At 27.6% G+C, this 25,202-nt stretch overlaps 1 protein-coding gene across 12 annotated transcripts in view; it reads right to left on the bottom strand.

Moving 5' to 3' along the window:
* LOC107994850 (uncharacterized) overlaps positions 1–25,202 on the bottom strand; it is a 90,380-nt gene that overhangs the window by 21,931 nt on the left and 43,247 nt on the right. For 10 of the 12 annotated variants that reach the window (XM_062080114.1, XM_017051953.3, XM_062080111.1 and 7 more), the window contains one exon: positions 52–112. In XM_062080114.1, the coding sequence (XP_061936098.1) occupies positions 52–112 (61 nt within the window). Of the gene's footprint in view, positions 1–51; positions 113–1,388; positions 1,715–20,054; positions 20,211–25,202 lie in introns of those variants that run through there. The other 2 variants (XM_062080135.1, XM_017051958.3) reach the window with 2 other exon arrangements.

Genomic DNA, 25,202 nt, shown 5'->3' with positions numbered 1-25,202 from the left:
AATAAATCATCAGTTCATTTAAATTTTTAATAGAGAAAGAGTTTCACTCACCGGAAATGCGGATGAACACATTCTCCTCCCCACTGTCCACCGTTATCTCCGCACTTCTTCTCTGTAAAATGATAAGAAAATATCGTCGATTAAACTCCATTTATTCCATAACGTTTCAATTTTTCTAATTAAAATGAATAATAAATATATATATAACTTAAAATTAAGTCGACTTATATTTTATTCAATGAAAGAATAAATTCAATTTATCTCTTCGAAACGATAAAATATCAATATTTGACGAAGATTATTTAAAATAAATTTTCAAATGAAAAAAATCATTTTTCTTCCATAGAATTTTACATTCCTGCGAAATCTTTGGAAAAGATTCATCTTCTTCTTTTTACTGCAACACAATAAAATCCTCGCTTTTATGGCATAATTTTATGAAATCAACTGAAACTTAAGTTTATATCGCAATAGTCTATAAAGAATGTCGCTTCCACGTGAACACTTTCGAACAGATTTTGAACGACATCGACTTCCGGAATTTGGACAACCCCTCTATTCATCCTCAAAACGAAACTCTCTCTCCAACTTCACTCTTGTAATGTGAATCAATTCTCTTTTTCGTCTCATCTAACTTTTTTTCATATACGTACGTGAAAAACAGATTCTGATAAATTTCGTTCCACGATAAGTAATCTTACATTCGAAAAATACGAAAACACGAGTGAGAAGAACGAGCAAAAACAGAGATTCGAAGAGAAAAATAAAGAAAAAAAAAGAAATTGAACAAAAATAAAAAAATTTTATAAATATAATGAATGGAAAAAAAGTTAATTTCTATGAAGGATTATGATTATTAAATTTTAAAGAAAAAAATAAAATTTAAATTGTTCTGGAATAATTTTTCTTTGACTTCTGATAACATTGGCAATAATAAAATATTTTTTAATAATAGATGATTATTATCAGCAATACAAATTCGTTTTTTAGTTATTTTCAAATCTCGTCAATTTTTATTACCGTCACTGATAATTAATATCTATAAATAATATGATATTTAAATACCTTAATAAATAAAAATATTAGATTACAAATGTTGCAAAAATATAAAAATGAGAAACAAAAACTCATATTATATATTCGTTACGTAAAACTTTATCAATAATAAAAAATGTTTATCATCAATAAAATTGATCAATAAACTAAAAAATAAACAATCAAAAATAATTTTCATTTTTAACAAATTACCAAAAAATTAATCAAAAAATATTTTCCATATATCGATCGATAATAATGATTAACGATCAATAAATTTTTCTGTTTTTTGCGATTAAAATTACGATATATATATAACAGAGCCTCGAATGCGATCCGATAGACATAGCGACCTGGCAGCGTTCGACAACTGGAACTATCTGGCAGACTCCACGTTAGCGGATCAGGCCGATTGCCAATTGCAAAATAGGGCGACCTGGATTTCGTATCTCGAGACATCCAGGTACCGCTGCAGGGACGATTACCAAACTCCGTGATAGGCCTTCGAAACAGAAGAAGAATCCTCGAAGCAATAAGAAGTGTACTCATTACTCCGTCCACGTAGCAGAACTTGGCAGAATTCGTAAATTCATGGACCGTTTCGACTAGATAGATCTCGAAATCTTTCGAGGATGCTCTTAATGGAACTTGTTACGTAGTCACGACACGTTGAGTACATCTATAGGAAGAGAGCATGGAAAAAACTGTAAACGTGGTTAAATATTTTGCCAATTTAAAAAATTTAGAATGATTACAAATTTATTTATATTAATTAGAATCATTAACAATGAGAATTATTAACAATGAAAGTGAATAGATTTATGCAAAAGATTAAAACGAATAATTTTTTTAATTTTGCGTTTACAACAAAATACAATGCACATAGTATTTCAATGAATTTTATGTTGCATCTATGTTGGTTAAAAGTGTTCGTAAATAAAGCAGAAATATCATATGCACATTAGAGATTGCGACAACGTTAGTGTTCCAGTGTAGATACAGTCTAAGCAATATACGTTAACAAACATAACCTACCACATAACCTTTATAAATGCTAGAAGCAACGATCTCTTAAATAACGTGATAATATATACAATTTCGAAAATGTATATAATGTTAATGATGAGAATCTATATTCTAAATGACAAGTGATCATTTTTATTGCTAATTATACGAATTAATCGAATTGAATATTGTATTTTTTAAGCAGTTTCGTGCATACTAAACAAATAGAATTTCCTAGTCGGATGATTTATAGGTTATATAACCCAACCTCATCATCGCAATATGCTGCTAATATTCTGGATTTATAAATGGAAAGCAGCTTATTCGGATACTATTCGTGCAACGCATTGATCGTGAACGATATGTGCACGAATATTGAAAGGATGATCGAGGAATGGTTTCGTTTGACCTGTTAAATGGGTTGTTCGTTCACCGGAAACTTCAGTAACCGTGAAGTGAAAAAATTAATAAAGATGAATGAAATTCAATTTCAAATTGATTTTATTTTTCTCTTCAAGAATTCAAGCATTAATCAATATTTAGGTTAAAATTTTACTATCACGAAAAATTTATGAAATGATTTATCAATGTAAGTTCAATTACATATATAATATTAATCTTTAATCAATAATAAAATGAGTAAAAGATTTGACGTGATCACGGTTGATTCGAAATTCCTAACCTATATATATCTATATATAAAATTCCTACTTATTCCTTATCTATAACCATAACTTCTAAGATACATGAAAAAGAAATTGATTCTCGAAAAACGTAGGCCATAAGATCCTTTCCAAATTTACGTGAACTAGTTCAAGCTATCTCGAATATATTCACGATAACATACCAAATTATGATGTCCGTAGAACAATCTTTTATTCCTTCACTGTAAGCTGTACCACAATCTACGCTAGGGATATTTTCCCTAGATACTTGCGAAACCAAGATACACCGGTTTAATTCGATTTCCTATGCCATATATCAAACTGTCGCGAATGGAATAATAAATTCGCGTCCGGTCATATCTGTTCGTGACTGTCCATGAGAATTTGGTCCGCGGCCAATCCACGATGGATCGTTCCAGCTATTACTAAATAGCTGATCGACGTTCAACAAGGCGTTCGTTTAACCAAGAAAACCTCGGTAATCCGAAGGACTTGCCGTGCATAATTAATGCAACGCGCAACGCGTGCTAATACGATTATGTAAACTAGGTTTCTATCGCTTATAATCTCTCTTTCTTCTTTTTTCTTTTCTCTCTTTTTCTTATTTTATTCCGATGAATACGATATTCAAGATTTTCTAGTAACTTTTTAATAATAAAATTTTAAAAATAAAATTAAAATTAAAACAGTTTTCCAGTAGAAAAATTGTTAGAAATAATAGAATATAAATCGATAATAATGGCTATTAAATTCGATTAAAAAATATTTTAATGAAAAAATTTATCTTATATAGTAAATTTTGTGAGTACCTAGCTAGTAATAAAGACAATAATACTAGATTAGAAATCAACTAGATTCTAAATCAATTTCTAATAATTTCTAATAATAATAAAATTTTAAAATTGTATGAATTTAATGTCGAATAGCGAGAATATAAATGTTTAAAAAATAACATTTACATTAACTAATAAATAAAAATGTACCTATTCTATTTCTAGTATTTTTTATTAATAAATTCGACTATAAATTATTAAACGTAAATTAATAAATTTATAGTTATAAATTTGAAACGACAAATTAATTTTTTAAGTTTTCTACACTTATAAAACGTTAATTTATCATTAAGTTAAAATCCACTTTAGTTATTTATTATAGATACTTGAGCACCTATTAGCTCACGCTTAATCCAATTCCCCAACTCGATATCGTGCAAAACTTTACACTAAAACGTTCTTGATTTTCACAGATGTGATTAAACTTACAGAGTATACGAGTTCTAACGTTAATTGTTAATATTAACTTGGCAGAGCATACAAACGATATTGAATTTATATAGAACGAGCAAATGAAGGATCTCTGAAACTATCCTCTGAAAACTACTAATAAAAGTTGCTTTTATCCAAACTAAAAAAAAGAAAAATAATATAAAAATTTTTTAAAATAAAATTTGAATCGTATAATATTTCATTATCTTCAATCTTCGTTAAATTTCTCCGCTAAATTCTTTAAAATTAAAATTAATATCTAGTATTATTAATAATATATATTTGTATTTATTTGAATATTTGAATTTTGTATAACAGGGAATGGAAGAAAATCATTTCCTTAAACGACGAAACAGAAAATTACATAGTCAGAAATTATCGATTTGAATCTGTATACTAATTATTAGCACTATTCGATAAATTTACTTCCATTGGTGCACGGTTGACTGCAATCAATTCTCATTTAACGTATAATTATCATTAAAATAATGAGGGCATTCCGTGGCAAGTTACAAAATAACGGTGACACTTGAACGTTGTGCACGATAATGCGAGCCGTTGAGTAAGACATTAATATTCATATTTTAATTAAGAATAATAACAATGTGTAATCAATTAGTTTATCATCGGAATCGACCGACTTTCGCATAAGGGAAAATTAATTCTGTGTATAAAAGAGTAATTAAAAGAGAGAATGTTTAAATTTTGTGTATATATAATATTCATACACACATGCAATGAAAATATTCGATTATCTTCGAAGTTTTATTTGCTCGATAATTCAAAATTGTCGTTTCGAATTTAAATTTTTTTTAGAGAATTTTTATTCGAGATTAAATTGTAAGAGATTTGTATATTTGATTACATAATTGTCAGATGAAAATGATAAAAATATTTTTTAACAAATTTCTGAAATATTTTGAATTTGATTATATAATATGAAGGGGGGAAAGAAAAAAGCAAGGTTAAAATTTTTTTTAAATTTTAAAATACTTTCGCTCTCGATTTAATCTGACAATTAAAAAAATGAAAAGTGAAAGATTTTAATCAGGCGTTTCTGAATAATTTATATGTCCATAAACTTATCTCGTGTTTATGTTTATGACGTGCAAAAGATATTAAAAAAAAAGCTCTTTTTAATCTTGAAACATTCCTGTTATATATGAGATATCTGTGTCATCTGTTGAGGTAAAATGTTGAATTTTCATTTTTCATTGTTTAAGATTTTTCTAAAAACATTTCAAGATAAGAATCTCAAATATATTCTCTACTATATATTAGAATTAATGATAAAAATTAATGATAAAAATTAAAATATATTAATATTATGATTAGGAATATTTATCAGCATTCTCAATAATTTCGAAGATATAATTGAATTAGTTTGAATACATATGTTTTAATAGAAAAACATCTTACAAAAGGATAAGAATCATGAATATCAATGGATAATAAAAATTAAAATATTCTTCTATATATTTATCCCAATAACAACAACTTCAAAGACACTCGATTTAAATGATACACCTTATATACAGAGATAAAAACATTCAATGTCATTAGTGTATCACAATACTAAGAATCGATGGATGATCAAAATTAAAATATATTCTGATATATTTATCTCAATATCAATAATTTCAAAGACCAATATAAATAGGACACCCTATATAGAAATGAAAATATCATGGTCACTGGTGTATCATGACATTAAGAATCGATGGATGGCATCTGCACCCGCAACGATTCGGGTAGATAGCACTAAATCGCGATGAACTGCGAAACGGCTAAAATTAATTTTGTTTCGTGGTTACGAAACCGGAAAACCGGCCATTAAGATCGGAACGATTTACAGAAACAAATATCGTCGTTGAAAACAGTTAATCTGAATGCGATTTATCGTAGCTTCATCATCGAAAAACCAATTGCACTCGCGTTGCTCTCGTGGTATATCGATCTGTTGTCTCTTCCCGATTAAAATTCCTTTTGCTCGACAACGATACTCATTTTATGATCTCTCAAAGCGAATCAACGACCATTTTAACCGATAAACACCGATGGAAAATCGGTGGATATAAGGATTATTGTAAATCACGTGTAAATAAATTTTTGGCGATGGGTTTGGTTTGCGAAAGAGTTTAATATAACGAAATAGAAACGAAAAGACAAGATAGTTTATTTGTTTTGATCGTTCAAATTATTTTTACACGAGCCTGGGAATACTTTACATAAAATTTAAATGTGTTCCGCGTTTGTTTGTGCGACGAGTGATTTTTGACGTCTCGTGGGTGAAATGAATTTCTTGCGCGACATCGAAAGAAAATATTTTTCCTGTTTTCGTTAAGAAATATTTTTTTGAATAAATTTCGATATAGATTTCGATACGATATAAGAAAAATAAAAATATATATATTATAAATCGATATTATTAATTCGATAATTTAATATTGAGTAAAATTTTATGAAACTTTTTCTGAAAAATTTTTTAATTTATCACCAAAAGAAAAACTTTTATCGTAATTTGAAAATTTTGCATCCTATAATATAGTTTGTAGAATGTATACAGATTATATAATTGCAATATATTTAGAATACAGGTTGTATAATTAATAATGAAATAAATTTATAACGAAATGGAAAAATGTGAACGTAAATAAAAATGAAATAAACGTTGTAACAAATTCAATATTGCTTTGAGAGATGATGCTTTATAGCACATTTTATTTTCATGTGGAATTATAAACCGACATTATTTAATTACAATTATGCATTATGAATATGGAATATTTGTACAATAAAAATTTCACACAAATGAAAGAATATAAAGAGGAAAGTAACGAACAGTGTCAATGTATTAAAAAAAGATTTGTCTCGGTGTGTAATTAAAAATAATATAAAGTTAAATATTAAAATTGGAATGATGATTAAAAAGTCAATATAAGTTTGTGAACGAGTTGTAGTTTTCATTCCGTACGAGTTGTTACCGTTAAATATTAAGAATATTCCAGAGGAATAATTAAGTCGAGATAAAATTTTTTTCTTCTCTATTTGCATGTTAAACATATAATATTGAAACAAAAACGTTTTGCAAAAAAGTTTTAATCTTTCGATATATTCGAATCAATCTAAATATATCAAATGAAAAAAAAATATATTAAATAAAAAACATAAAACAAAATCGTATATTTCAAACAAATAAAACAAAAATAAGATAAAATTCTACTTTTTGAAAATATATACATATGATTCTCCACGGCTAAGTTGGGTCATTTTTGACCTAATGTTTCTATTACATAATAATTACATAAATGATATTTAGTATTTGTCAACGTTTCCAAGGTTATATTATAGTGCCAACAATGACATTATATCCTTATTGTCTACACACATACAAACGTAAAAGGCACGCAACGCAAAAAAAACATAAACACTCTTTTCTATCTCACTCGTAAGAAACATTCTCTCTCTCTCTGTCCTTCACATTTCTTGCGACCCAACAAAACCAGCAAATCTATATCTTTCCAAACAATGAATGCATTCTGTTCTCAATTCTGCGACAATTATTCGAACGTTATTATAATTTCACAGAAAAATTTCAATATCAATTTCTCAACAACTTCTTTTATATTTAAAAACATCACGCGCATTAGCACACAATCTCTTACTAAACGACCCCTAATCGAAGTATCGCCTACTCCAACTACGCCTGAAATGCAACCAAACCAGAGGAAACCTGATTTCACTACCATCGTATTTCACATCGAGAGTTAAAGAACCCAACTTCTCACCAGGCCGAGTTTACTTTAAGACCTTCTCTCTTAGGTCTCGTTTGCAAGTAACCCTATTTCAGTCCCGTGTCACGATAGTCACGGCTGCTTAACGCAATTGCCGCGAACCTTTTCAAAGCCTCTTTTCAACCCCTCGTTCAATTCCGGCTACATACAGTCGCTCGCAAAAGTCTTATCTGGAAACCAGAAAATTATTTTAATGAAAAAGTTTTTACGGTGCGTGGAGTGTAATAAGATTCTCTGTAGGGAATAATTTTTTTTTTTCGACGGAAAAATTTATTTGAAAAGAAGCTAACCAATTTTCTCAGAATACTTTTTACATATAATATAACAGAGTTTTGAAATAATTTAAATTTTCGATTTATCATTACGAAGTTACATTATGGAAAAATCCAAATTAATTAAAAAAGAAAAAGAACTAAATATTAGCATAAAATTAAACCCACGCGAAAATGATTCCAATCTAAATTTGACGTTAAAATTTGTAAGAATTTCTCTATTTCACTCTTCTCAAAATGATATTTCGTTAAAAAGAAATCTCGTACTCCGTACTATATATATATATACCGTACATAGAAAGTTGCATTAAAATCAAAACTTTGCTTGGTTTTGATAACAAAACTCGTAAATAAAGTTCGTGTAAAGTGTATAGAGGCTCGTGCGACTCACTGTACACACGTGTGCGCACACGTCTGCTTCCGTCTACCTTGCTCACTTGTTCGCCAATCCCTCTCTTCACCCCCAACCCCCACAGTAGCCCCGTAATTTTCTCTTTCTTCGCCGACTCCGTCCACTGCACTCTCTTTCGCGGCCCTGAATACTTGAGGACGTTCGAGTAAAGGGGAGAAGGGCGAGGAAACCCTGTCCCGTGACGTCATCGTGCCTAGGGTCACGCGTTGAAATTCAGGTCGACTCACCCCTTTATCACCCACAATGCCTCCCTCCCTCCCTATCTCTTTCTCTATCTCCAACTTGCTTATATTCGCTCTCTCTCTCTCTCTCTCTCTCTCTCTTTCTCTCTCTCTATTTTATAACGTATTCGAACGTCGTAAGCATCAAGGAAAGAGAGAGAGAAAAAACGTTTTGTCGATCTTCTCTGACGCTTTTGTGCCTCTCGTTTATCTTGTACGATACGAGATAGAGATAACGCGATCATCGATGCGAATATACTTTTTCTTTTTTTTTTTTGTATTTTGAAATATAATGAATTCGAACTTATTATAATTTTTTTAAATTTATCTTAGATTTAAAAATTGACCCACTCGCGAGAATTAATCTTTTTGATGGATTGGGAGGTGGTGGGGATTAAGTGGAGAAAGTGGAGAATGAAGAGGAGATGATGATGATGATGATTTTTGAGGGCAAGTCGAATAATTGTGAAATTGAGTAGAGGTTTTTAAAGAGACGGTCGGATGTGGATCAAAGGGTTTTGAAAACGAGGGTTAACTGTCTTCGAATGGGAGGAGTGGTCGAAGATGCGCTCAACGATGAATCCTTATAATATTCTATTATCATCATGTAATATTTCGAAATAATATTATATAAAATGAAATGTAATATAATAATATTGATGGAAAATTTACGTCATTGTGAAGTGATCCTTCAGCGATGAACCATGACCGTTTAAAGGATGAATACATTTCAAATATTCTCGATAGACAATTGTAATCCGTCCATCATTTTCAAATTTCTACCAAATAATATTATAATCATCATATATTATTAAATTAAATCTTTAAATATGATGGAGATAAATTTAATTTGATAAATTTAACAATTAATCTTTTCGTTTAATTTTTAGTTTTTTAAGAAGAATCAAGCGAATGATGAAAAATTTATATTAATATAATGATAGGGATTATAAATTTTTCTTCTCTCTCTCTGTCTCTCTCTCTCAGACTTCCTCCTCGAAATAAAGTAGAAATCGATAAAAATATAGCTGCACGTCTCGTATGCAAAACGAGTATATCCAATGCATACGTTTACAAGTGGTACATTATGATATCCTTCGGATGCATCAATTCAAAAACGATGCAAATTCTTTCCATCCGAAAAACACGGTTGCAACCGAAATACATTAACATGCTTGCTGTCATATCGAGGTCGAATAAAAATAAACTGCATGACGTGAAAAGTTTACTACGTTTCGTACCTGCATTACATTCTACGCTTTTATATCTAGATCTTAATATCTGATCCTTCGTTTGCTCAAACAACGATAACTTGTTAATAAACGAAATGAGATTTTATTGACATTTTTTAAATAACTCGTCAATTTTCGCGGCATACATCCAACGCCAATGAGTCATTTGTTAATCGTCGTACAAATGTTTGCTCGCCACTGTTTAATTTATAAGTAAACGTAACAAGTTTCTTTGTGAAAGAAATAATTTTTTTAATAGTCATCGCTAATTGTAGAAATTTTATTATCCATTATTTATTAAGAAAAAAAAATACTTTGCTTTTAATCATACAATCTAGAGTAATACATCAGATGCCCTTTAATATTATAGCATTTATAGCATCGATATATATATATATATATTTTTAAATATCGTGTCATTTAACATTTTATAATGTAACTAAGAAAACGATTATGAATATTTAATGCAATATTCTTTTATGTTGCTATAATAACATTTATTTAAAAAAAAATTACATAATAATTCTTCAACTATAAATAAATCGATAATTGCAAATTATTTTTATTATATGCCAACCGATCAATTCCATTACTATTCTATAATAAAATAAAATATTTCTATTATATTACTTCATGATAACATGGTACAAAATTATTAAATAAAAAAGAAGTTTATATTATGTAATAATTCTTTGACTGATTAGATTTATTATCTTGTATATTATTTTTATTATATACGTTAATCGATTTTATATTTCATATTCTTTTCATATTAATATTTCATATTCTACAGTATCAAAAATTATTAAAAAAAAAAATGCCTGTATTATGTAATTTTTCGGTTGAATAAATCGATTGCACGAACATGTTATTTTATTAAATACCAATTTTTATTATATTCAATTCCATAACATTTCATATTTTATCGTATCAAAAGTTATTTAAAAAAAAAGTCTATATTATATAATAATTCTTCTCATTAGATCGATAATCTATGTACGTTATTTTTATTATGCGCTAACCAACCATCTATGCATCTATAAATCGAACACGAACGGCAACGAAACAGTTTCGCAAGCATCGAGATTGAGAAACTTAATTACGATGGAAATAGACGCGCATCGCACGTGTATCGTGATGTTGTTATCGAGTTACAATGAGTACACGAGGCGTTTCGTGTTCGCGGCCGATATTTTCGTTTACGAACTGCCGTTGGACGTTTTTGAAATAGCAGAATTCAGTTACTATGCCAAGACAATTAGCGCACGCGTGCTCAACGAAACACGTTCATCTCTGTTTGGTGGCTCGCCGTCTTTCATTAAACATCGCGAAGATGTTTAAGATGTTTTCTCTCATAGCAGCATTAAACGTTTTCATAACGATATTTATAATTATACACTTCGAATTAACGTGTATACAGGATGTTAATACATTCGTAGAAAGTCTTTGGAGAATCGATTCAATAGAGACGATAGGCTTCTTGTTTGTAAGATATAAGCAATTGAAGTTCGCGTTAGATAAAACGAGACGGAAATATAATGGCGTAGCGGTATAACGAAGATAGAGCGATCCAGGGCATTTAGAATTTCAAATGTAGAGTTAATAGGTCATATATTGAAATTAATTTTGGTAAATTATTGATGTAATATTAATCCTTAGATCAATAAATTATGAATATGTACTCATTCGTGCATTTATGTACTTGAAATTTAACTTGAAATAACTAATTTATTGGTTTCATATTATTGACGTACTTATTAATATAACTTATTATTAATTTATCAATACTTTGGTATTTTACCAATTCACTTTATTTTACCAATTCACTTTAGTGAATTTTTCAATTTTTCAAATTTTGAATAGAAAAAATTACTGAAAGCAAAAGTTGAATAATTTTAATTTTGTTGTTGAAAAACTTTTTTTTATTTGACCTGTTTGCATTAAATCTGGAAAGAAGTACGCTAATTATAGAATTATAAAACATGTATAATTCTCCTTGTCGAAGAATTTATAAAAACGTCTATAGACCTGACATGGTTGGCATGAGGTGAAAACAGTTTCATAAATCGATGTTAACATTACAGCCGTATAAATAATAAATAGAGAGGCTGTCAAGATGCAACATCTGTGTCTTTCTGTGATTGCTAGCTTACGAGCACACCTGCGATCCTGTGTGCATCAGATGAAACGTGCGAATAAGTGAGTCTAAACATATCTTTCTTCTCACTTTCTACATCTGACCATTGAATTAGAATTATTGAAAATAAATTTTTCAATTTTAAAATTATATTTTTATTTTAAAATTTAAAATCATTTTTTCTACTTAACATCTAATCTTCTTTCCAAATTAATGTCATTAATTATTAATAACAATTTCCTTTATTTCGATGAATTTTCGATTAAAAATTTTTCCTTGGATGAAAGAATTTTAATTTTCCTTCAAATTTCCACGTTCCATATAACGTAAATAGCGATTCCAAACTTTTAACTTTTAATTTATTTAAAATAATAGAATAAATAAAAATATTAATCGATAGAAGATTTTAATCAAGAAATAAAAATCCCTATATAAGTGGATAAAAAAAATCCCCATGACTGATAGACGAAACACATCAAATGTAATATAATATAAAACATTCGACGCGCAATGACCCATTTTTCTATCGCTATGAACCCAAATGGATAATAAACGAAATTTTATTCCTGTTGCAATTTATCAATTAGCTATGTGCTCCGTTGGTAAATTGGTTTTTCGTGGGTATCCATCACAACCTCGGCCGCTGGACTTCATTAATAATTAACGTCACGCGTGTTCCAGCTATTCATCTCTCCAATCAAATTATTTCAATTTTTGGCTGTCGAGATTTCAATCTTTCCTCATTTGCTGAAAGTCTGATAATATATTACGTTTTTCTAATTGAAACTTTAATATAGTCGTGTATTTTTTTTTTTAATATTTAAATTATTCTTTAAATTATTTCAATGATTTAATTAACTTCGCTTTTTTCACAATATTTCAGAATATTTTAATTAATTAATAAGAAGATAATTTTTAGAAAAAAATGGAGATATATTTTTAAAAAGTATGTCAAATAGTTTAAAAATATTTTGAATTTATCAAAATTGAATTTATAAAATATAAATTTGTTTTTACAATTTATATAAACAAGTCAGTTTCTTATAATTATATATATATATATATAAACTATAGATAGAAATTACGAAAACTATGTGAATAATTAAATCGTGTTCATTTATATTTAACCACGTAATGGTAAACAAATTAATCTTCTGTAATATGCGACGCGACGTTATTAATTTCATATTGCATATCTCGCAGTAATCATTATGCATAATAAAATTACTAGAAACTTTTTTTCAACTATTTATTCTATAATTTTTTTAATATTAAATCCTTCAAATCGAGTGCATAACCTGAAACTTGTATGATAATTCAAAATTACTATAAATATTTATGATATACTATAAAAAGAACAGAATAAAATTAATATTATGTATACATTTATTGGTGATATGTTTAAAATTATACAAACGTGTAAATAAAATTTCTTATATAAATAAATTTACTCGAGTAATTTGAAAACTCTATATTAAGAAGATGCTGAAAATTTGTTTTTTCAAAATTATTCATAGAGAAATACTAATTCACTTAACCTAATTAATTTAAGAAACATTTTAATTTTAATTTTGAAAAATTAATTTATAAAAAACGAAAAATGTGCTTTTCAATCGTAATAAACTCAGCCTTAATAATATAACTCTGATGAACTTTATTCCATGTTTCAATTTTTTATTACCATTTCAAATCAAAAATCTAGCAAATACATTATTTGAAAATAATTTACTTCCCGAGCAAGATCGATTCGAATCTATTTACAAAACTATTTCTTCTTTCAATTTCAAATAAAAAAATTATTATATACGGGATTAAAAAAAGAGACTCATTGTCCGATACAATTTCTTCGTAATATCAATACTATCTTCCATTAAATGTTTTTCCATTTTCCAAAGAATGCTTCTCACTTAGCCAATTGCATGGAACGAGATGAAATGCGACCCAATATTTGCCTTCGTTTTATGCGGCGTTCTTAATAACAATTCCATATGAAACTAAATTCACATCGTAACTTTCCCAATAAATTTAAATTTCCTCGTTCTCATTTATCCCTTTCTTTTCGAATCGAGATCCACACGTGTGTTTTGCACAGTACACGACAGAAAATCTCGTACATCTCACGAGAAATAAAAATGTAAGTATTTAAGAAAAAATGAAAAATAATAATCCCGATTTGTTATTCCAACCTATTATTTTTAGAATAAAAATTCTAGAGAATAAAAAAAAGAATATAAAGGAAATTGCAAATTAAGTAATATAAAATTCACTAGAAACTTTCATAGTAACATCTAGTGTCCTAACCTTAATTCAAATATTGTCCAAACGATATTTCTTCTTAGAAACAGATATCTTGTTCTATTTGGAAATTACGTATCTATTAATCTTGATGTATCAATTTGTTAATACTTCCTGTATATATAGAGTAGGTATATTATATCATAATACAATTATTTTAATCAACATATTTTTAATGTAAATCTTAAAGACTTCAAAGTGATTCTTTATATCACTACACGATATTTTTTTTTCATACCGATAAAATTAAAAAATCATAAACATTTCTCAGTTCTAAATTTGAAAATTACCAATTTGCATCACTAGATGCGAATGTATCTAAAATATATATATATATATATTATAAAAAATTATAACCTTTTTGTATATGTAATATTTTCCTTAGAATATTTCTCGATGTAATTCATAAAATCATATACTATATAATTTAACAGAATTAAATCAGAATCAAATTTATGTGAATTCGTTTGTATACATACTTAACCTCAAAATACGGATAAGTCAAAATGAATTTTACGCGTGTAAACTAATACGCATTTAACCTCAAAATATAAATGAATGAAAATTTTCTTATATATACCACGAAAATAACTAATAAAAAAATAAAAAAAAATCAGAGTTTAATTATCCATTGCCAGATTATAGAAAACGATATATGAAATTAGACTCTAGATAATAGGTCGAAAGATTTTCTTAATAACCATTAAGCTTGACGTTTTCGTCTTTAGAAACGTTGTGGATGCAAGTCGAACAGTTGCTTATTGTTCCGGTATAATTTAAACTGGTAATGCGATGTCGTTCAAATTCAAAGACATTGACGATCATTATCCCTTTAACTTTTGCGCTAATACGTGGTCAGTATGTTAAAGGGTAAACGTTGCGTTTTGCATGAGCTCAAGTGGTGGTCGATGCTAATGAAAAGCTTCCAAGTGGATGAGTGAATTGTGAACAAAAGCTAGTAATGAACGTACTAAACAAACGTATAAAATGTGCTTGCTAGTTCGAGCGAATTGAAGAATTAATGTATAAAATAACGCACGAGATGAATTGTATGATTCCATTTAAAAGAGAATTGATGTAACCTTAACATAACCTCTGAACTTCCATTTAAAAAAAAATTAATCATATCAAATTACATTGATTTCAAAACAAATCCATTCGATCTTCCTACAAATCACGAATAATTTATGTAATTTATGATAATGATTATTTATTTAACATATTCCTAATCTATTCGTAATTATAGGTTAAGATTGTGGCAAAATTATCACAAATTGTGGCAACAGAAAAGAAAACAGAGAAAAAAGAAAAAAAAAATGTGAAAAACATAAATTATAGATTATTTAGAAAAATGCAAATCTTTTTTTATCGAGTACTCTTGAACCGGGCTATCTGTTATTGTGAATTATCACTGCTGTCTGTTTTTGCGTTTATGAATACAATTTCATGCTTCCGCTCCTATCGTTTTTTCTTATCTTTCTACGAGTGTCAACAAAGTTATTATCATGTCTACTATGTTATTGTATGATAACACAAAACATAGTAAGCAATGAAAAGTTAAATATCAAATGTATAACAACATTGTTGAATACTAATAAGAGCAGTTATCCAATTATTGAATTGATTTTAGAAAAATAAGTTTGGAAGTTATTACAATCTACATTTCATTGACTGATATAAATGTCGCTTGCACTGAAAATTTGAAAAATGGCGCCATTAATAATTGTTCTTGTAGTTCTTTTTCATATATTTAAAAAAAAATAGATTATAAATAAAATTATTAATATAACTTGTTAATAGCGAATTTTCTTACGTTTCAATTTTCTGTATAATCTTTTAAAAAAATTGGTTAACATAATCCAAAATCTAGTTTCATCCTGATGGAAAAGTTTCGAACTTTCACGATTCATTTCCTGTGAAATTATCGAAGTAATTTTAATCAAATTTTTTACATCGTAATCTATACTAAATAAGTTGAACGCATCATTCTTTTCTTGAAAAATTTAGAAAATTAAAATTATAAAATTGATGAAAAAATTAATAGGTCAGAAAAAATTTTAAAATTATTAAAAGAAAAAGTTGAAACGGAAGAGCAAAAATAAAATTAAAAAATGATATTTTTGAATTTCTTCCTATTATGTTCTAAAAATAATTAAATAAAACATAAATATATTAATAATAATAATAATAAAAATATAATTTTATCTAATAATTATTCAACTGCAAAAATAAATTAATTCTTAAATTAATTCTTGTAATCGTAAATTATGCATAAATTATATATCCATGAAAATACGATATAAAACATATTTTTCCAAAAAATTTTCAACAGATAAAATCATCAAAATTTTAAACAAGACTTAGAAATTCTAGACAATTGATTTTACAAATTCAAAATTTCGTCGAAATTTTAAATCGATGCCAAGTTTTCAATTTTCAAATTAAAATGTAATATCAACGAGACATAATACGATTTGATCAATAATGAAACGTAATAAGAGATATAAATATCGTCGAAAGTTTTTTGAGCTCGTTATCAGATTCATTATTGCGTCTTTCGAAATGTCGATAATACCGTCGATAATTCGCATCTTTTTTTGCGAACATAAAGAACAAAAGTGTTATTTGTATCATATTAAACATTATTCCAATATGATACGTTTATATTGTTTCGAATTCTATGGAAATAAAATTTGTTTTTTTTTTTCATTAAATCATATATTCATATAGATATTAAATATTTAACGTATTACGAATTTTATATTGAAAAATTTCATCCTCTATATTGAATTTGCAAGTTTTATATTTTCAATTTTCATGATTGTTTTGATGTGTGTGTGTGTAGATTTAAATTCAATAATATATAATGATGAACGATAAATTATTATTTTTTATTATTTTTGTGGACTGTATTAATTTCTGGAAATGTTAAGATTAAATAACTTAATTCAAATTTATCCTAAATCATTATTCCTAATCAATAATTTCTATTATTATGTATTCAAACTTAATTTAATAAAAGCATTGCTTAAAAAATTTTTTTTTAAGAATAAGTTGAACTTTTTCCAATATTATAATTATGGTAATATGATATTCATTTATTAAAAATTTATTTAATTATTCATAAATTTCATAAAATTAAAATTCTATGTTAAAATTAAATAACCTAATTCTATAGTAAGTTATTGATTCAATAATACCAGATAAAAATTAATTAAAAAAAAAGAAAAAAATTAAAAAAAAAGAAAAAAATTAAAAAAATATTTTACAACAAATTCTTCTTCGTTAATAATAATGTATTAATGCATTGAATTACTCAAGGAAATATTACACTAGCTCTCATCTTTTGAATTTGATATACCTTGTATAAGTGTCATGTAAACGAATCCACTATGCGCAATTATCATATCACGAACGGTATGTGCATTAAGTACACGCTGTCAAAGCGTCGCATTTCAGATTATATTTTCACAATTGATCGCGTGTCTGCGAATTTTCCTCGCGCGACGGATTTATTTGCAGGATATACTGTATGCTCAAATGTGTATTGTTATCGGTGCAAACATGCGTATCTTCGTTAATAATATTACAAAAAAATATTCGTAATATATTAAATTATGTATATATTTCATAAACATAAAAATAAACATTATATTAATAACTTCAATTTTATTAAAATTTTGAAAAATATTAAAGAAAGTATGTAATGATTAATTACTATTAATCACTCTGTTTCAAAATGTTTATCATTCTTATCAATAAACAATAATACACATTAATTTAAGTAATACATGATTCACAATGTTAATTGAAATATCCTGTATATAATATAATTAAAATTAAATAATGTATTGTAATTTGATATGATCTTAAATAAATAATAACGGAGGTTTTATTGCAATCACAATTTGATTATTTTATTTGCAACGACTAACGCAACATATAAATTTTCATCGAATTTCAAAACAATCTTCATTCCGCTTTGACAGCGAACTTTTCCTAGACACGAGTCTATTGAAAATGTTACTCATCGTTTCTTAACTATGTACAGTATGTTTATAGGAGAAACATACACATGACACATCATCAGACATGTAGTCGACGGAACATAAACTTTTCATTGGTGTATTTTCGTCAACGGGAGAATTCGCGTGCACTGACACGTCTCTTTCGCCAGATAGAATACATACGCGAGACGACAACGGTGAAATGCGCAAGAATTGCGCGATTTCTCCTCATTATCGTTTCTTCGTTTGTATTAAAGCAACGTGTCAAGTAAAATGTTGATTATGCGAATGATTTTAATGAAAATTTTTATTTCTTATTTGTCGATTGTCGATTTGCATTATAATAAGAGTTATTTTTGACTCTTTGAATTTTTATTTTCATAGAATAGATTATGAATATCATTTATATCATTATGAATATCAAAAAAGTTCAAATCAATATATATGAAATCTCGTATTTCATTTCAGGATATTTTTATTTCTATTGTTTTTTGATAAAATAAAAAAAAATTAAATATAATATATTCTTATAATATTTCTATTTTTTAATTAGATATTTACTAACTTGTATCTAATATAAACTATTGAAATGTACGATATGAACGATTTTTAAAGCGATTGCTATTATATTTTTTTTATGCTTCTTTATTTAAGACTTTGTTCTTTCAAAGACATTATTTTCGTATAAATTATAAATAAAAAAATGAATGTGTTTTTATAAATAGAAAAAGAACAAAGAAATTCTTTTTTTAAATACATCAAAGCATGCGATTTTTTTCTTTACGATTAATATTTTTGTTTCTGTTATTTATATCCGTTTGAAAACAAAAAGATTATATTTTTTATTAAAATCATTTCTTTCCATTTACTTCATTAACGGAACTTTGCAGCCAAAAAAAAAAAAGAAAAAATTTGTTTCATAAAATAAGAATAAAAAAACAAACAATTAAGAAGCTTAGATTGTTTTAAAAAGAAAAAATATATAATTGAAAATCTTAAAAGCTAAATTAATAATTATTTCACTGATGTATTTACACGATATATTTCAAATCATTTCAATTAATTGTTTCCGATGCTCTTAATGTCAGCATTATTATTTTTTAATTGTTTCTTCAAAATACTTATAGCTGAAAAAAAATAACGCAAAAGCTTTTCACGAATAAATGTAAAAGAGAACAAAGTGCTTAGTTATACAAATGCTTCAATCGACTATGAATATGTTTGGTAACGATGTCGATCGTGATGATAAAACATTGCCTAACCTTCAAAGCTTGGAACAAGTTTTTAATGAGGTATTGAACAGAAGTTGCGAGTTTGATGATAAAGTAGGTTACATTGTACTTTCAATTTTTATAGAATATTTTCAAAATTTAATTATGAACATAATTGTTCAATAAAAATAAACATTTTATAATAAACATAACCTATAACTATCATCTTTCATTATTTATTAATATCATATTTTTATTGTTTGAATACTAAATACCATATATATTAAAAATTACTTATATTATAGGATAAATGCTTAATGAAAATATTACGAAATATTTTCTTCCTGAGATTTAATTTACTTTTTATCATGTTGCGCTTTTTTCATTCATTGTCAATAGGAGAAATAAATAATCGAAAAGAAGATTGAGAAAGTTTGAAAGAATATTTAGCAATAGATGTACGGAGATAATATATTATTTTCATTTAATAGTAAATAACTTACCAATAACACGTTCGATATCCAATTTAATTTGTTTATATAACGAATCAAGAAAATATAAATTTTTTCTAAAAATCACGAAACCTGTAACTTGTCAAAGAAAGACTATCTAGTTCGTAGAATGTCCGCTAGGGTGTCTCATTGCCAGAGTACGTGACGAATACTTGAGAATATGAGTCGAGTTTATTTTGTTTTTGTTGAATGTTGTCGCGGAGTTCGAGCGAGCTTTGCGAATTCGTGAGAAACATATTTCTCGAGATTGTTTTCGTTGGGCTACGACGTACAATGCATTTTTCGTGTCGAATGAAGAAAATAGGCTCGGAGTCTCGGAATGGTAGGGATAAAGATATGGCAAGAGAAAACATGTATTTAAAATCGTGAACGCGGGAGATATAAATATCAAACAAATAAAAAAAATTGATAAAAATCTTCGTTCTTATAAACAATTTCTATGCTTGGTTACATATATTCGCTACATATATCGCCTCAATTTATAGTTGCACTCTGTTCTCTTTGTTAGTGCTATCGAAGTTCGTGTTAGTATATATTGACACAGAAATACATGGAACTCGGTGCATTGGCGTCTGTCTATCGAAAAATTAATACATCTTACATACTCAAGCAAGCGGAACGAAGCAATGTGGCATTTATTTACAATAAAAATATGTTTGCCTATAGCTGTAGCTGCATCTCGTAACAGTTTAGACATTTCACGGTTATTCGAGAGTCTAATTGCATAACGGCTGCGTCGTATGATAGGTCGACGAAACGTAAATTCCATCATGACAAGACTGTCATTGTCGTCATAGTAGTCGTGAATGATTTAATTACCTTAGCATTCTGGATGATGTTGCATGTTGACGGTCAGTTATATTACTGTCAATCATTCGACGCTTAAATGAATTTCATGTAAATAACGAGGTTATAATCTATCCTGTATTTGTTCTTCTATTGTTAGAGAAGTTGGCGCCCATGAATCGACTGGTAAGTAGATTGTAGAATGCGAAGTCTAGACACGTTATGAATGCGTGCGAAATAGAGACAGATACATATAGAAGTAACATTGATAGATAAAGACAAAATGATACCGAAAGTCGGTATAAGAGAAAGGAAAAATAAATAAGAAAAAGTCGGTTAAATGAAGACATTGACTAAGAAGAGGGCGCTGATTTACATGACAATAAAAGAAAATGTAATAAGAAATACAAGTCAATAGTAAGATCATAAACGTTTCTAAAGTTCATTTGCTCGATATATTCGCTGCTATATACTTATACATAGTTAAATAACCTTGTTATTCGAATGAATCTGTGTTCGTTGAATCGACATTCGATAGACGTTTAATGCCATTATAATTCCATTCACCTATGAGAGTGGAACGAACGAAACGTAACAAGGTAAGGAGAAAAGGAGGAAATCTCAACGGTCACGAAACTTTTATGCAATAAATCGAAGAATCACGGTGCACGTCACGCAAACGACAATTGCGGAATCCGTAGTCCGGATATTTTTGTCAGTTGTTTGAACTCTGACAAAGAGAAGAGGGAGAAAAGTGATTCCATGAATCAGGTCAGAAACAAAGAAACTTCCAAAGAGTCTCCCGCGACAAATTCTGAATTTTATGGATCCGAGATTTGTTGACTCGCACTATTTAAAGAATAAGTGGAACGACGCGCATCGAATCGAGTAACTCACAATTCTTTACTTTTCACTATTCGTATTGTATAAATTCCATAACTTTTATGCACTTTCTATGTCCTTTCTATTTTTCTTAACAGATTATTTCAGAACAGAAAAAAACATCATATTGAAATAATTTTTATCGATTGAAAATCGACCATTTTAATTTATTGAACTATTTATTCTCTTGGAAGTTTCTCCTCAAGTTCGATATTAGCGTGAAAAATGATTACTTTTATTAGAGTTTGAAGAGTTTTATAAACATCAATGCATTCTCGATTCGGAAAACTTTTGCCAATTTGAAATGATTTGAAGATATTGAAATTATAAAAATAAATAATCGTATGTAAAAGAAAATAATTAATTTAAATCACGCTTGTAATATAGTGTCTAAAATTTTTAATTTAACTAAAAGCGAATAGATAAATATCGTATTTAAAACGTTTAATTAATAAAAATTAAAAATTTTTATTGGCAATTTTTTACTAAAATATTTCGTTTTTATAGGAATAACGAAAAATCTGATCTTTTGACTAAAATGTAGGACTGATAAACCCATAAATTCCATTTTATCTTTTCGGATTACAATCTTTTGGAGCTGAAATCGATTCGCGTGGTCGGTTATCAATCGGCCGTCAGTTTGAATACGAGGAACGTAGCTCGATTGAAATTTCGCAGCGGCACGTTCCAAGTTTCTCGGTCATTTCGAAAGTGGACGCGCGATTAATACATGCCGGTTGTCCCCGTAGCGTGAATTCAACCAAGGCGCTAGCCAAACTGTATTGACAACCGTGTCACGGTGGCCGAGATAAATGCTCGAAAACTAGCTTGGAGCTTCGATATGATATCCACGAATCAGTTCGTACTACGCGCCTTTACGTAACTACGTTTGAAAGCTAATTGCGTTCATTGATCATTCGACGGTTAAATGCTTAAATTATATTTAATATTAATTATAATTTATGTGATAATTAATGTTTTTTTTTTAATTGATTAGATATATCTAATTATATTTTAACGCGAATATAATACAATAAATATAAATAAGTGATGATTTTTAAGTTGTGAAGATTAAGGATTTTTTTTAAATTGAAGATATATATAACTTGATGAAGTTAAATAATGTTAAATACTTTCGATTTACTGTCAATGATTGATACATATGAAATATCATTTCTTTAAAGTTTGAACTTGACGGCCTAATATAAGGCCATTAAATTCTGTATTGATGATCAATTGTTACCAAGAATACATTGAAGAAGAAATTTGTCACAAATAAAATATGGAGTTTTATAATAAAAATATTTTTTATTATGATTTTATTGCGAATCTATTCTTTTAAAATAAAAAAATTTTATTTCATTACGATATAAAATTATTTGTTAATAATTTTTCTTATTTTTATCTTGTTTTTATAAAAAATTACTTTTCTAATATTTTATCTCTTAGATCTTTTAAAAATTATTATTTCAAACATTTTTTAATTACCAAGAAATGGTGACTCGGATAAAAGGGGATAATAATTTCTCTCTTAATAAATGTACATCTGTTTCTTTTTTAATATATTAAATAGAGTATTACGTAGCAAAATAGAATTAAAAAATTATTTCTAATAAAAGACATTATTTTGATGTTTAATTTTAACTATTTGTTTTATTTGAAGAGTTTACAACCGTTATAACATTTTTTTTCCTACTTTTATTTTGCAACACAGTTATGACATCAATCATAGTAAACTGTTTTCCGTCTATAATCGATTTCTCGTAATTCATGAATGGTTATCATTTTATACGCGAGAGATTTATGGTCTTTATGAGTATGGCTTTATGAGCTGCGAAAACAGAAACATCTGTTCCTTGTGTCAATATCCTCATTAACCCAAAGCTTCTGTATATCGTGACAAGGATTTCTGGCAATCTGTCTTTCGTTTAAATTACATTTATCGATTCTTCAAATCGTGAATAACAATATTGCATTGCACGGTCATAAGAGTGGGGAAATTTCCCTTGTTTGTTCCAATTTTTAAATATTCATACGAAAAAAAAAATGTGAATGATAGAACGAGTGTAATATTTAATGTTGTTGAAAAATATCAATGAGGAATATATTTAAATTTCTGCGGTAAAAATACCTTTGAAACTTTTTAGATAAAAACTAAAATATATATTCATATCTATTATGATTTTTAAACTAAAAAAAATTTTTAAACGAAAATTTCAGAGAACAAAGTTTGTCACAAACATCTTGAAACTGTATTATCAATCAGAAAGCGTAATAAAAAAAAAAGAAAATCCGCTTTCTGTAAATACATCCATAGACAATTAGCGAAATTATTTCCAATAACGAGCCTTGCTAATTCGATGCAAATTGATGGCATTGCTTAACAATTCATGCACGAATTGAGTTTCGTTATTTCGACCTCGATCGAGAGGAACGTATTTGCCTACGCGGCGTCGTTGATTGAGATGGAATTCGAGTACGGTACACGCACAACGCTCGTTTATTTTATAGTCGAGGCACGTTTCATAGATCCAATAAGAGATTGACCCGATTTTTACTGTTCGTTCGCAATTGCTTTCGAACCGTGGCCGTTACCGACTTTCCACCGCGAAAGATGAACCATCTTGGTCCTCGAGGCAGAAAATTTAACTTAAATATTCTTAGAGATATTAGCTAGACTCCGTCTAGCTAATCGGATAACAACAAGGTGGATGCGCGAAATTTCGTTATATTGATGCTTTCTAGCCTTTTTTCGAATCACGATATACATTTTGAATCAAGAAAGTTGAAGTAAGAAAGTTTTTATAATAGTTTTGGTAAATTTGAGATTTTTCAAAATTTTAAAAAATTTTGAAGTTTTTTAAGTTTTCCGAATAGCTTTTTTAGTATTATAAATTATTTTTAAATTTTTTTCTAAATTTTCTTTTATTTTTCTAAATTTGATGGGTTCAATTCAAATTTTATAAGATCTGAGTAATCATTTGATTCGACTAATATATTATTTTTAATCACATTTTTAAATTTGTAATTTTTTCAATAACGAAATTTTGGATAATTCAATCTTACAATTCTCATCATCAAAAAAAATTTTTTTTGTAACAATCTTTGCTCAGTTTTCTTCTATTTATTTTATCTTTACGAAGAAGTTTCGAAATTTTTGTTCGATCAAATCGAAGGAAAAAAGTTTTTCATTGGCACGATTCGAGTTTCGAACTTTTCAAAGGCTTCAACAAATCCAATTTAGTCAAAAAATATTTCCAATATTTTTCGTTACATTTGACTGTTTTCTTTTTTTTTTGCAAAAAGAAAAAACTTATATCAAAAAATTTTAAAAAAATTAAAAATTCAAGCTCTTTTTTTTTTTAAAAGAATGAAAAAAAAAATGGGAAAATACTATTGTTTCTTGATAAAAATCTTGCGATAAGAAAGAATTTCATATTTTATCATTTTGATTTGCGTTAGTAAATAATT

The sequence above is a fragment of the Apis cerana genome, linkage group LG1, assembly GCF_029169275.1.
Source record: "Apis cerana isolate GH-2021 linkage group LG1, AcerK_1.0, whole genome shotgun sequence".
In the NCBI taxonomy this organism is placed as follows: domain Eukaryota; kingdom Metazoa; phylum Arthropoda; class Insecta; order Hymenoptera; family Apidae; genus Apis; species Apis cerana.
Note: the sequence above shows the minus strand (reverse complement) of the source record. Positions and strands in the feature narration are given on the sequence as shown.